The 15,149-nt window shown below is 45.9% G+C and overlaps 2 protein-coding genes across 2 annotated transcripts; one reads left to right on the plus strand and one right to left on the minus strand.

Moving 5' to 3' along the window:
* Positions 1-5,588: 5,588 nt before the first annotated feature.
* On the plus strand, positions 5,589-10,634 carry LOC136459659 (uncharacterized). The gene is made up of 9 exons (XM_066459500.1): positions 5,589-5,999; positions 7,696-8,102; positions 8,199-8,377; positions 8,972-9,052; positions 9,146-9,232; positions 9,341-9,464; positions 9,572-9,643; positions 9,967-10,047; positions 10,414-10,634. The coding sequence occupies exons 1-9, from the start codon at positions 5,635-5,637 to the stop codon at positions 10,518-10,520; spliced, it is 1,503 nt and encodes a 500-aa protein (XP_066315597.1). The 5' UTR covers positions 5,589-5,634; the 3' UTR covers positions 10,521-10,634.
* Positions 10,635-11,646: 1,012 nt separating this feature from the next.
* Positions 11,647-13,165, minus strand: LOC136459660 (uncharacterized). The gene has a single exon (XM_066459501.1). The coding sequence runs from the start codon at positions 12,924-12,926 to the stop codon at positions 11,949-11,951; it is 978 nt and encodes a 325-aa protein (XP_066315598.1). The 5' UTR covers positions 12,927-13,165; the 3' UTR covers positions 11,647-11,948.
* Between the last annotated feature and the right edge of the window lie 1,984 nt (positions 13,166-15,149).

A 15,149-nucleotide genomic window follows, 5' to 3' on the forward strand; every position in this document is an offset into this window, starting at 1 on the left:
AAACCAATATCACGACAAGGCATGCTATGTGATAACGGAGGTTGGGCCAGACAGACAGATCCTTGAACCATATACATACAGGGCGAAATTCCGTAATCACATCGGGTTTGTAGTTAGAGATAAGTTGAACCCAGCTATCCGTGGCTGGAATCTTGTACCTATGAGCCAAAAGGTAGACCTATGGGAGAAGCTAAAGCAGAACTTCAGGTTCCCGGAGGGAACGCACGAGTTGGTACAACAAAATACTTTTAAGATAATGGGGCAGAGCTTCCGACGTTGGCGGTCGGATCTGAACAAGAACTTTATCCAACAGAAGTTAACTCCTTTCCACGAGTATGGCAACATAACTCCTAGTCAATAGGAGGAGCTCATGGCTGAGAAGACTTCAGAGGCATCATTGGCCCTCAGTGCCCGTAACAGCGAGCAGGCGAAGAACCAACACTACCCTCGTCTAGGCCCCGGTGGCTACGCTGGCAAGCAAGAGGTCTTTAGGAAGATGGACGCAGAGACCGAAGCTGCTGGGAATACGGAAGTGCCGAAGTTGAAGCCACGCCTTAAACAGTGGATATACGCGAGGAGTGTCGATTCATCCGGTAGTAGCCTCAAGTTTGCTAAGCCGGAGACCGGAGAGGTAGTATCAAAGATACTGAAACTTGCTGAAGACAAGGAGAAGGTCGCATTCAACCCTTCCAGAGAGAGGGACGAACTTACCGTTGCCTTGGGAAACTCCGAGCACACAGGACGTACCAGGGGGCTAGGGAAGAGGATGTCCTAGAAGCACGGATTCATAGAGGAGAGGCACATGTACAAGAAACATGGCAGAGACCGAGAGTCTAATCTTGAGCGCCAAGTGAAGACCCTAGTTGAAAAGATGTTGGTGGAGAAAGGACTATCTACGATGGAGCCACAGACACCAATGGGGCCGCCCGGAGAACTGGCGGTAGTTGGCAGCCCTCCGGATGTTCCTAGCAGTCAAGGTTCCAATGCAACCGGAACCCCCATCGATCGCATACGGGCACCAACCAGTTGCAAATTGGTGGTTCCGATGGGCAGGCAAAACGTGATCATTGAGGTGGCAACGGACGTGGCACATCCTCCGGGCGGCACGTGGCACAATAGGGACATCCCGCAGGACTACACTCGGGTCGAGGTGCATACCATGAAGCCCGAGTTCATGACTTGGAAGATAGAACACCCTACTCCCGAGGGGCTCGTGTTACTCAGAGACGTCATGAACCAGTTCATCCTCTGGCACAGACGGGACATTGTATTGACCAAGTCTTCGCCAACTCCGACTGAAGTTCATCCTTTGGAGCGACCCATCGAGGACGGGGAGGTATACTCACCGGTCCATGACCATGACCACCACACGCTAGAGACTTCTCCACCTCGTACCGAGCAAGGGCATGATGACATGCCACATCCTTCTCCACCTCGTATCGAGCATGGGCATGATGACATGCCACGTCCTTCTCCAGCTCATACCAAGCAAAGGCATGATGAGATGCAACATCCTTCTCAACAAGCGTAGCCGATACATGAACAACAAGTGTCTCATGAACAGCAATTGCCTCGTGAACAGCCGATACGTGAAGAATAAGTGGCCCCTGGAGCAGGTGATGCACAAGTTGACAAGGACGTGCTCGAATGGGAAGCTCGAAACAAAATCCCAATCAAGATAAGGCCATCGTATGTGGGCATTAATGACGTCTCGTCGGTGCACAAGTAGATGGCCCATGACCAGTTCAAGCCTAAGAACCAAGTAAAAGAATTCAGAGCACCAACTTCTGAGGAGGGCACCACTAGCAATCTGCACAAAGGGTTTTACAAGTATCCAGCTATTGATAACCTTAAATGGTCAAATGATTGCCCGGATAAATATGAAAAAGGCACAAACTTCCTACCAAACTGAGTCATACAGTGCTTGCCATGTGGAATGAGAAAGTTCCACGATTGGTACTTGCGTGCTCAGATAACAGAACTAGAAATCTTACAAGCATGGATCCCTGCCGACACATTTGGAGCCCCAGGTGGGCAAATTGTTGTTGAGTTTAAGGATATCCAGGCATGCTTCCACCTCGGACGAATGGAAATAAATCTAATTCGCATATGGTGCCTATAAGTCCTTGTCCTCTCGATATGATATGAATGTAATCTTTTAATTTTGTTGTAACTAACCCGCGCCGTGATTTGTAGAATGCAAGCAGACTTTGTGAAAAAGAGGTCAGCTCTGAAACACGGGTATATAGACCCTTCACCTATAGCATCAACAAATTTTAATTACCCTAAAGAGTGGAAACTAGATTGCAAAGAACTAGGAGCTAGAAAGACACTTAAGGAGAAAGAGAACATCAGGAACAAGAAAATAATAGAAGAGTCCCTCAAGGTTGCGGCATACATTGCCCTATGTTTTAAAAATCTCCAACAACACGATAATATATGGATACCATACCACTTCAAGTAAGTTCGACTGTATACTTAGCTTTGTTCAATATACTTTGTTCGATGCAAAAGAGCTTATGTGTTCCTTCTATGACTAAATTCATGCAGCGATCACTGGATTTGCATAGGCGTCTGGCTCTCACATAGCATGGCATGGATCTTTGATTCAGCGGATTTCCCAGTCGAGACATATAAAGACTTCATAGCGATTGTCAAGACGTATACATATTGACAATCCTCATTTTAGCTACTATGTTTGTATACATACTTGTAAGGTTCAATGTGGGATACTAACAAGTCGCATTTGCTAAAACCATTGGAACAGAGCATTCAGGCACTATGTTTAGGAACATAAGGGGAGGCATCATCCAAATAGGAAGGAAAAGTTATATGTCAAAACTCTATGTGCGGTAAGTGTCATTTACTTTGGTACTCCATATATTGCGTGTCTGTCAATAGCATTACTTAACATCTCCATATGCAAAACACACGGTGCCCCAAGCAGAAGTCTAGGAGTCTACATTGTGGATACTACACATGTATTATGATGAGTACCATCGGTGGCTACAACAGAAACCCTAATCTGGTAAGTTTGAACCTCTTCGCTCGTAGTATGAAAAGTTCGCATATGTTGTGATATAGTAAACCTAAACTTGTTCTCTTGTAGTTGGAGAAAGATAAAGACACGAGAAGGAACCCATACAAGGATGACGAGCTCTTAGAGATGGTCGGCGACCTTTGCAACTTCATAATGGACCAGATTGTGTACCATAAAGGCACTTACCATCATCTTCTTTCCAACTTAGGTAGTAATCCTCTATACCAACACCTTTGGGAGACTGATAGGCTAGCCCTAGGCCGTTGATGACAATGTGGACTTATGGTATGGTTTGGATCAGACTTTGGAACGGTTTGGACTTTGTTTTGCATGTGGACTTATGGATTTCTTAATGGACTATGTTATAATTATGGACTTCATAATGGACTATGTTGTAATGATGGACTTTTGTGAATTATGACTTGTGATGATGTTCTAAATAATAGTCTTGTGTTTGTGGATGTATATATGTATATTTATGGCGGTCATATTCGAATTTGAATTATATATATATATATATATATATATATATATATATATATATATATATATATATATATATATATATGTGTGTGTGTGTGTGTGGGGTCAGATTTGAATTTGAATTTTTTTTTTGGCTGAAAAATCCACTGTAGGGGCGGTTCTTGATTGAACCGCCCTTACAAATACACACAATAGGGGCGGCTGGTGATACAACCGTCCTTACAGAAGTCCACTACAGGGGCGGCTGATATTACCAGCCGTCCTTACAGAGGGCACTATAGGGGCGGCTGAAAACACCAGCCGCCCCTACAGAGGCACCCTCTGTAGGAATACCTGGGAAGGGCGGCAGGCGCAGCCGCCCCTACAGTGGTTCTAGAGCCGCTCCTACAGTTAACTCTGTAGTAGTGAATGAACCTATTTTGTATGGAATCTATACACGATTGACGATTATTATCATTATATATTCTTAAACAAGGTACGAGTAGATGCACAGACGCACTCACCTTTGTGCTCACACACTCTACAGATGCAGGGCGCGTAGGCGTGCATGCATGGACGCAATGTTGAGTTGGTGGCATCATGCAGAGGGCACGTGGCGGCGGCGGGTTGATAGTGGTCAGTACAATCGCGATTCAGAGCTCCGCTTTTGACAATTGAAGAACGTCCGGTACCGGTTTACTAGTTAAAGTTCAAAATCAGCGTCCAGGGCTCTGAAAATGTGACTTTCACCTAAAAGAGAACTACCGAGGTTAAAATAGGCCGACAACAGTGTAATGTTCACGCTACCCATATCGAGGCGATGAAGCCAGGGCAGCTGCCGATGGCCGTTGTCTCATCAGCGAGCTCCACCTGCAGGGCGCGTATTGAGATCCCGTGCCGTTTCGAGGCAAAATACAACGAGAAAATTGCATAATTGGGACTCCAATAGTTGCGCTTCGCAGTTTCGGGACTCCAAACGTCGACTTCGTAAAAATAGCCCTCCAAACGTTGGACTGTTGATTTTCTTGACATCATGTGTATTTTCTCCCTTTTGTAGCATTCCTCCATGTATTTGTCACCTCAATGGACTTTTTGCCCTCCTGATGTTTTGCCGTGCCGCTCGTAAGTACGTGACCCGTGCTGCTCGGTACTTTGCCGCTGGTACGTATGTGACCCGTGACATGGCTGCTGGTACGTGCTCGTATGTACGCCTGGATGCTCGCCGCCTTGGCAGACAGGCAAGCAGGCCGCCGCCGCCGCTGTCCCTGGGAGGCAAGAAGACTACTGTATTGACGGAGGAGGAGCGGTGGGCATCAGAGACCTCGCTAGGGCGATCGCAGTGGCCGGCGGTGGGGATTCGCGCAATCCATGGCCATGGCATCGGGCGCGGCGAGGCCAGGGTCCGTCGCGGCTAGGCTAGGGATCGGCGCGGCCAGGGCTCCGAGGGCCAAGGCCATGGCTCCTGCGGCCACGTCCTGGGTGGGTGAGCGGGGCGTCCATGGCTGGCGCATCGAGGTCGTCCGGTTGCTGGCCTTCCATGGCCGGCGGGAGTCTCGTGCAGATGGCCTCGCGCGGCGGCGCCGCGGCGGCCAGAGACGAAAGTTTCGATTTGTTTTTCTTTTTCGTAGATTGCATTCACGTACGTGGAGATCTTGTGTACCTGAGGCCACAGGGGCAAAAGGGTCCGTCCAGGTCACAAATACATGTATACATACTAGAAAAGAAAGAAAATACACATAATGTCAAGAAAATCAAGAGTGCAACGTTTGGAGGCCCATTTTTACAAAGTGAACGTTTGGAATCCCAAAACTGCGAAGCGCGACGATTAGAGTCCCAAATATGTAATTTTCTCAAATACAACAAAGGCCTCGGAATGATCGAACGATCTCACCGTGGTCCGCGCTACGATACAAGACGCCGCCCACGGCCGGCCGCCACATCAGTTCACGCGCTCTCGGCCCGTCCCGATCCTCCGCCACCTCTTCATCTCCGCACGCAGCAGGGTAAAACCCCGGCCGGCCCGCGACCTGCATCCAAAACCTTCGCAGAGAAAGAAACATCTCCAAATTAATACGCAGCAAGCTAATAAGCAGTAAGCACCCGAGGAGTCGTCCTTTGGACGCGCTGCCAGCATGGAGGTGGACGGGGCGCCGGACCTGACCGACTTCATGAACGACTGGTTCTTCGGCACGGTCGGCGCGCGGCACAGCGGCGGCGGCGGCGGCTACGACCTGACTGGCGAGAGCAGCAAGAGGCCAGCATCGCCAGCGGGCAACAAGAAGCAGGGGAAGAGCAGCGGCGGCGGCGGCGGTAGCAGCGCGAGCAAGCAAACGCAGGATTGGCTGGAGGAGGCGAGGAGGATGGTCGGGGCCGGATCGCCGGGGCGGAAGGGCGTCGGGTCGCCGTCCAGGCAGCTGCCCAGGTTCGCCGGCGGATCTGGGACGGAGCCCTCGCCGACGCTCGACCGCCGGGACCCGATGTCGCGGTCCGCCAGAAGGTAAAACTAGATCACTTTCATCCGTGCAGGCGTGCACGGTGCACCATGCGCGCGCGCTCACGTACTCCTTATTGTAGTCCTACCACGAAATGAGTTGGTTCGACAAGTTCGCTCGATGCACTAATGCATGAACGCAGTTTTTTTTTTCTGTAACCACCACAACTGTGCCATGGCCTGGAGTTCCCGTGCAAAACATCATTGGTCACTGGCAAGGTCGTTTCTAAATTGAATGGAGGATTTTGGGTAGGATAATAGGATAGCAAATTAAAAAATTGTAGAAATGTATATTCTATTGAATAGGATCGTAGAATAATCAGACCCATTGACAAGATCAAAAAATATATAATCACAATTTTAACACATATATGTCATGGGCTCACGACCCACACTCACCTGTAGAATTAGAAGCTTCACATGTACAGTTATGCGTTTGGATGAAACGTTACGGATTCTCAAGTGAATCTCAAGATCAAAAAATATATAATCACAATTTAACACATATATGTTCAGAGAAGTGGGTCTCCATGAAACACCCATAAATAACATTTCTCTGTTTTGAACTAGAAATGAGAATCATTTAAATATGTGTTTTGCAGTGATTCTTGTTTATTTTTAGGAGATTCTGGTCTGACCAATTCTATTCTATTTCAACAAAGAAATGTTTTTAAATAAAATATGAATCAGAAACGTTTCTAGTAGAATCTATATCCCTACCAAACACAATACTGTTTGGGTTCGCATGTTCATTTCCGAGTACCTAGAATTGGATTTAGTTACCCAGGTGAGCGCTCCAAACGAGGGCGGTATCCAAACAGACTTTGTAGTGCTGGCCTGTTGCACGATTTATCTAAATATTATAAAATGAATATCCAGTCTTAAATATGCACCATAATCTTTTTTTTTGTTTTTTAGAGTAATGCGCCACAATTTTTTGTCCATGAAAAATAACTTATGCTCTATCTTCAATATTTCTTTTAGAACGACACCTTCAACGGATTCATATAAAAGTCTTAGCTGCACTCGAATTCTCCTTAATCTACATATATTCAGATGAAAATTAACAAATTGATATTCCAATCCATCTCAACATATGTACATTGAGATGAATGTGAATGTAGCCAAACAAACCCCCATAAGTGGGTAGTGGCGAAGCTAGAACCCCCATAGGTGCTGCACAAATGTGTCGTTGCTTGCCAAGTACAGAGCCTTTGCTTAACCATAGTTTTGAGCATCTTATTTTAGTACTCAAGTGACAAGTCAATAGTTTTTTAGGTACTTCCTCCGTCCCAATTATAAGATGTTTTGATTTTTCTAGGTTCATTATTTTATTATGTATCTGGACATAGTGTATATCTAAGTGTATAACAAAATCTATATATATAGAAAAATTAAAACGTCTTATAATTTAAAATAGAGGAAGTAGTCGATGGCTCACTATGTTTTGTGAGGATTTTTATACCTGATCAGTGATCACTGTATTAAATGACCCTGATCTTTAACACGCTTCACTATATTATTAAATGACCCTGATCTTTAACAGGCCGGAAAGCCTATCCAATAGCCCAACAGGCACTAGCAAGTTGTTTGTGGCCCAACTGCCATCTCACCTCAGTCTGTGCAAGTTTTGCCGCCCGTCGCGAACGCTCATCCTCCCCGCTAAACTGATCTTTCCTCCGGCGTGCGTGCGCGCTTGCAGGCACTGGCAACCGGGCGGTATCGGCGACGAGATCCTGCAGCGCGCGTCCATCAGCTCGTCCCCTCCGCGCTCCGATCCCTTCGCCTCCTCCGCGCCCCCCTCCCCGTCCCCCTCCCTACCCCCAAACCCTCGCCGCAAGTCTCGCTTCCGCGACGCCCCTACCCCCGATTCCCCCCTCGGTCGCGCCACGTCCACGTCTACCTCGCCCATCTCCGCCGCGCACTCTCGCCACCGCCGCCACGCCTCCGCGTCCTCAGCCCCCGCTTTCGCCGCCGATGGATCCGGCGACGGTGTCGCCCGCCTCAACTCCTTCCTCCGTCGCCAGCGCTCCGTGGTCGCCGACCTAGCGGCAGGGGACCGTCCCGCGTCGAGGCCCACCAAGCTCGTGCTCTCCGACGCCTCCAAAAGTAAGTTTCTACTGAGCTTCTGGCCCCATATTTGAAATTTGAACTGAATCTGAGCTGTGTCGTCATTTATTGGATCTTTGTTTTGAACTTGGGTAGGTGTGAGCTCGATTGTGGCGGCGATATGCTACGCGTGGATGCTGCCAAGCAATGGGGATGACCAGGCAGCAGTGCCGGTGGTGAACATGCGCCGGAGCAGGATGGCTAGGTGCAGGCAGACGGCTTGGCTCCTGTATCACGTTGGGGTCGACGCCTCGGCGCTGCTCTTCGCCGATGAGGTACATCATGTGATCTTAATGCGCATACACTGTGCCTCTTCAAGACGTGAATGGCGATGGCTGGCGTACGGTATGGAGTTAGTTTCGGACAGATTCGACAACTGTCTTGGTCCCAGAGTTATGGAGCGTTTATTTGAGGGAGAGGCAAGGCAACAGGGATGGGGTATATACAGCAACACATTTTCAGTCGTGTCATGTGAGTGTCCTCAATTTTGATTGGCACCATGTGGTTGTCGTCCTTAGTGACCATGACACCAACAGGTTTTCAGAATTTCGCATTTGCGGTTTTAGCATAATACGCTGATAGAAAGGGAAGATGAATCCAAGCCACAAGTGGGGGACAGTATAAACTATAAAGTAATGTATCCATAAGATATCATGAAGAGTTAAAGAAGAGCAATGTCCACCAGCACCAGCCGCTAACTATATTTGCTTGTTTCCTTCCAACTGGTTTTCAGAATTTCGCATTTGTTTTCTATGGGCAGTGGCATTCAAAATGTGGTATTCCCCAGTTCGTAAGGAATATCAAGCTGTATACATATTGCATGGGAACCAAAATGTATATATGATTCTGATTTCGAGAATCTTAATTAGGTTGACATGGATGGGCTAATAATGGACCAGCGAGTTAGCTTACTTGTGGTGGGGCAAGATGTTTTGAAATCAAAAGCTGAGGTAATAATGTGTACTTGTACTTTTCAAGTGTCTTCATAGGTTAATTATGACATTAGCATTTACTTCATAAGCATGCTTGATTTGGTCTCCTAGGTGGGCTCAGTTTGCACAACCCTGACCCATACCTATTGTGAGGATGCTTATAGCCTGCTTCAGAACTTGGACATAAAGAAACTTCTGGTTAGTGCATTTTCTACATGCAGTATCCTGTGTAGATTACAGGCATCTCCTGATTATATTTTTTCTGAGTGAACTCTCTTGATTATACTTAATGTGGTTTCCCATCAGCTCGCAGGTATCCTGTTAGATACGAGCAACCTTTCCAAGAAGTGCTCAAATAGAGATTCAGATGCAGTGCAGTTGCTTCTGTTCGGTACCTCTGAGCATATGAGGCATGAATTGTTTCAGCAATGTAATATACAAATCTTACTTAGGCATTGATCTACAAATATAAAATTAAGAAGTTGAAAATTCATACATTAATGGCTGCTATTAACGTTTACCTTGCATTTTGACCAGTGATGCTTGATCACAATGATCACTCCTTTGTCGAGTACCTGAAGAACACCTATAGATATTCAACCACAGATGGTGAGTTCCATCCATTTTATATTCACATGCTAAAATAACTGACTTTTATTTTACCAATTTACTGTACTTTCATCTTGAAGACAGATTTAAGATTTGTGTCCATTATTTTAAAATTGGACTAGCATTCAGATATTACATCTGACATTTCAGCATGATATGACTGATAGCATTATAGCAACTCCACCTGCCATCTTATACAACCTCAATGACTCGATTAGAATTTCTAAATAAAGCATCTAACTATGTTTCTTTGAAGCCTGCTCATCATTTTCGTTCAACCATTATTGTCTTACATGATTTTTTTTTTCTTTTCTTTATACTAGGTAATGAGGACAGTCCTCCAGAGCAAAAAAATTCAATCTCAGCATCAGGGTCATCGCAAGATGCTAAAAAATCAAATTCAAGTAAGCTTTTTAGTGCCTCCATTGGACCATTATGATTTGATAAGCACATTACTTGTATAGAGCTGAACAGTTAATTAATTAAGGATACCACAATTTTCTGGGTTAACCTTTGAATCCAGAAATAATACTACATCTAGAGGTCCTTTTGGATCGCCCTTCTGTTTTCATTAAGAAACCTTTTTTTTATTGTTTTTCACAAACTCACACTTTTAATTTTTACTATAAACTCTGGACACCATGTTAACTGTTCTATCCATAGCATCTATCTGCTACTAACTAAGAAGTTTGTAAAGTTGATCATATGTGAGTGCAATTTTGTACATGATATATATCCTGCTGATTTGGTTATGGTTATTTCCATTACAGCTAACCAAAGGACAGCACGTGGAAGTGGTGGAAAGACTTCAGATGAAGCATCTCGTGGGAAAAATAAGTTCTTCTTGGCGAAATGGTTTGGTTTTGGTTCAAAATAGTCTTTTTCTCATTTCTGCTAGTTTGATTAACAATTTAATTGATATTCATGAATTTAAGAAGCATCATTATTTTGAGAAAGTACCATGTGAGAAAACTTCCCTCTACAGATTCTGTTCATGTGAAAACCCAACTGTGTTCTTTGTAACTGTGTAAACTGGCCATTTGGTCAGATAAATTTACTCTCCACGTTTACATTTGTGGCCTCTGTTATCGCAGCACTTCTATATTTATTTTAAGTGGAAATTCTGGGAAAATCTAAAAGGCTTTTGATGAGAACTACTAGTAGCATAACAAAGATGCACATATGGTATTACTAGTAGCATAACTGTGTTCCTAAAGTAAAATCTTATCAACCAGGGGGGGAAAGCAATAAGAATTAATAATCAGCATCAGGAAACAATTATTTTTACTCTACTTGAATTGCTCATTAAACTGCAGTTTTTTCCCCTGAACCCTATATGGTATTACCGGTGAAAATACACCATAAGCCCCCAAACTATTTCAGTTTGTACATTCAAACCTCAGAATCTAGTTTGTCATATTGGGCTCCCAACTATTTCGAACTTGTTCAGTTAAGCTTTTCATCGAAGTTCTCTGCAGTCTGATTCTGTTCAATCCTGATCCTCGTTTACTAAAATTACTGAATAAAACCATTCGGACTGATATATCTATGAGATTTATATTGATTTGAGTGGATGAAGATGAGTAAATATGATGTGCAAATTGGCTACTAATTCTTTCTGCAATTGTTTCTTGCATCTGTTAATAACCTGCAGAAAAAAAAATGATGAGGCGTTCTGAAATCTTAATGGGAATTCTGAGTGCCAAAGTTGGTTCAAAGACCAAAATCCAATAAGGCCGTTACTTTATGCTCAGGTGAAAGTATCGCGGTTGTATTCCTTGAGTTTATGTCATCAATGGGACAAATTATGCTACAATCAGTCAGTATTCAGGGATTTGTACCCCTATCTGCGGGGTCCTCGTTCTTGAACGGAGCAAAATTAAAGAAATTAGGAGGATCAAGATAAATGAGAAAGATAGTTCCTTTTTTTTTGAAGAATTCGATAGTACTCCATGGGAGGGACCAGCTCTTAGCTGGAGTTTCCCAGGATAAATCAGCATGAATGCATGATTGGGAAAGGCAATGCCATTGCGAATCCTGCCTGTCATGTTTCTCAATCAGGACCAGCCTGTTCATAATCCCCAGGACTATCCTGTGCCCCTCCAGTCCAATCCTCCATGTGCACAACACACTCCCATAGTCCCATGGGAAGGATTAAGGAAGGAAGGAAAGAGAAAATGGCCCCAATCATTCATTTTGCATACACTTCATCTCCCAATAATAATCCATTAGTATTACATGATATGAATTATTGGTTCATAACATGGTAAGGTGTCCACTATAGTGCAGGAACAGGAATCCTAGCTCACTCAAGTTTCCATGCGTACAGAAACAGGCAGAAATCAGAGTACTCATCAGTGTGGAGGTCCGCAGCGGTGGTGGACGGCGGCTCGGGCTTGAAGATGAACAGTGCGTTCCTCACCCCCGTGCCAAAGAGCCAGTCGTGCGCGTCCCAGTACACCTGCACCTTGAGGTGGTTGATGGAGATGCACTCGTTGCCTCTGAACTTCCACTGCAGGTGCCTGACGAGGACGTTGACAGAGCCGTCGATCTTGATGACCATGTCGACGTCGACGCCGACGCCGGCGCCGCTGAGGTTGCTGCTGCTGCACTCGATGCTGATGTCGTGCAGCTTGCCCCTGTCGTGGAACCTGGCCTTGGTGAGGAACCGCTTCTTGCTGAAGACGTGCTCCTTCTTGCGCACCAGGACGGCGTCCCGCAGCGACGGCCGCGACCCGGTGCGCCGGAACGCCTCCTTCTTGAGGTTGCCGAGGAGGAGGACGACCTCCTCGTCCGACACCACGGCGGCGTAGTAGTCGGACAGCGGCTCGGGCTCGTCGGAGTACCTCGCGCTCCGGAGGTCCCAGACGACGTCGACGGCCCTGCCGTCGACGTGGAACTGCTTGGCGCCGTACTTGCGCCAGAAGTGCCACGGCTGCATCTCCACCTTGCAGGCGGTGCTGCAGCCCTGCTTGGAGGACGCGCCGCCGCCACCGTCGGCGTCGCCCCAGCCCCACTCCCTGTCCCTGCTGCTGCTGCCGCTGCTCCCGCTCTTGTCCTTGCCGCCGCCCGCCGACCCTTCGATGGACACGGACAGGCCGTGGGTGAGCAGGTTCCTGCACCACGTCACCGTCACCAGGCGGTCCTGTCCGGCGATCCCCGCGCGGTAGACCAGCGTCACCGCGCTCTGCCCGGACCTGGTGGCCGCCGCGGACGCCGGGACGTCCGGGAGCTTCTCGCCCGCCGAGAAACACGAAGGGACTGAGAACAAGTCCTGCATCATGTCGATGTTGTGGCTGGCTTTTGGCGGTGGAACACAATGCGATCCTATCTATCTATCTATCTATCTATGTGATCGATCGATCGATCAAGGTATATATGCACCGGACCGGACCCTGAGAGTGAGGTCGACAGGGTAGCTGAAGGAAGAAGAAGGCAAGCTTGCTAATTGCTATACATATAGGGATAGGGGCGAACTGCCATGTAAGCCATGCAAAGTTATGGAGTTGGGCGAGGAGATGAGGCGAGGCGACCATGGGTTAGCAAACCGAGCTGGAAAGTGGGGAGGCCAAGAAAGTGAGCTGTACATGAAAGCGAGTGGATCGGAGGGAACAAACAGCCCTCGTCAGCCTAGCCAGCCTCACGGGGTGTTGCGTTGTTCGTTGCCCCTACTAAAATTGACTACGTGACATTGAATGTTTGACATATATATTAAGTATTAAACATAGATTAATTATAAAAATAATTACATAGATAAAGACTAATTTATAAGATAAATCTATTAAACCTAATTAGGCTTATATTTAGTTTTTCTAATTAGGCTCCGTTCGGCTTATTCGAAAACCGACTTGTTCGGCTTATTTTTTCAGCTAAAACAGTATTTTTCTCTCACAACAATTCAGTCATTATTTTTCAGTTAGCTTTAGTCAAATTTCAACAAACTCAACGGGGGCTTAGTATCAAATACCGATGTGATATATAATAAACTTTAGTCTCTGGTCCGAACACCGCCAACTGGAGCAACCTTCTCCGCTTGCTTGCGTCGCGTCAAATAAATGCCACATCTTTCAGGGACCGGACCGACCTTGGTTTCCCTGCAATCTTTCAGCTGCCAGTATTCTGCTACGTAGTATTTCTATAGCAATTTCTACTACCACTCGTTCACCATGGCCAGGAGGCCCCAGAGGAAAAGGTCTCGGCATGAGCATGAGCTATCGGCAGCAGCATTGGAGTTGTATCTGTCGGGGGCCCTTGAGGTCTCAGCAGCGGCATGTGGGTGGCATGTGGAGATGAGAGCCACAGGAGCGAGCAGATTTCTCGGGCCTTATTTAGGTTGGGGTTAGGAATTTGTATTTGGCACTGTAGCACTTTTGTTTGTATTTGACAATTATTGTCTAATCATGATCTAACTAGGCTCAAAAGATTCGTCTCGTAATTTACAATCAAACTGTGTAATTAATTATTTTTTTATCTATATTTAATACTCCATGCATATGTTAAAAATTTGATGTAACGAAGAGAAAGCGAAAAAACTTGCGATCTAAAGGCCTCGGTTTGCAGGTAGGGGAGTATAACCCGTATCGTGCGTGCCCAACGATGTGTGCAGGCAGTGGCAGGGGAGGGGAATGTAGGGCTATATCAGACAGTGACTAGTCTTTGGATAACTCAGACAGTGAGGCCTCGTTTAGATGCTGAAAAAATTTCAACCCGATGAATAGTACCACTTTTGTCTTATTTGATAAATATTGTCCAATCGTGGACCAACTAGGCTCAAAAGATTCTTCTCGTGATTTCCAACTAAACTGTGTAATTAGTTATTTTTTTTACCTACATTTAATATTCCATGCAAGCGGCTAAAAATTGATGTGACAGAGAGAGAGTGAAAAAACTTAGAATTTTAGTGGCATCTAAACAAGGCCTGACTAGTCTTTGGATGAAGTGTACTCCTCCTAGTCCTACTCCTACGCTGCAACTACTTGAAGAGTCGCCTGGCTATTCTGTAGGGGAGAAAAGGAGATGCCGGCCGGGTCCTTGTACTCGGACAAAAGAGTGGTCAATGCATGGTGGCTTTGTAGGCTGCGTGCTGGTGCTCCGTTCTGACTGACAGGGCACCTTCCTCTACCTGCACGTATACATGCAATGATGCAATTGCAAATCTTAAAAAGAAGAGGATACGGATGCTGACGTTCCTGAGCTCTTCTTGTTCTTGTCCCTGGATAAACCTGTAGACTTTTCCTCTGTCGACATCGTCCTCGCAGACAAGCCATCTCAAAAAGATGTAATTTTAGAATAACGATAACTTCAAAGTTTGATTAGATTTATATAAAGAAGACACTAATATTTATCAATCTAAATAAGTATCAATAGACTCCCCATGAAATATGTTTTTGTGGTATATTCGTTTAGAGTCATACTATGTGTTAATAACATTTTGCTATAATTTAAGTTAAACTTAGCATAATTTGTAACTTTGACCGGACATAGAAATAGAATTCCATGGACGGAG

Source organism: Miscanthus floridulus, chromosome 6, assembly GCF_019320115.1.
Source record: "Miscanthus floridulus cultivar M001 chromosome 6, ASM1932011v1, whole genome shotgun sequence".
In the NCBI taxonomy this organism is placed as follows: Eukaryota; Viridiplantae; Streptophyta; class Magnoliopsida; order Poales; family Poaceae; genus Miscanthus; species Miscanthus floridulus.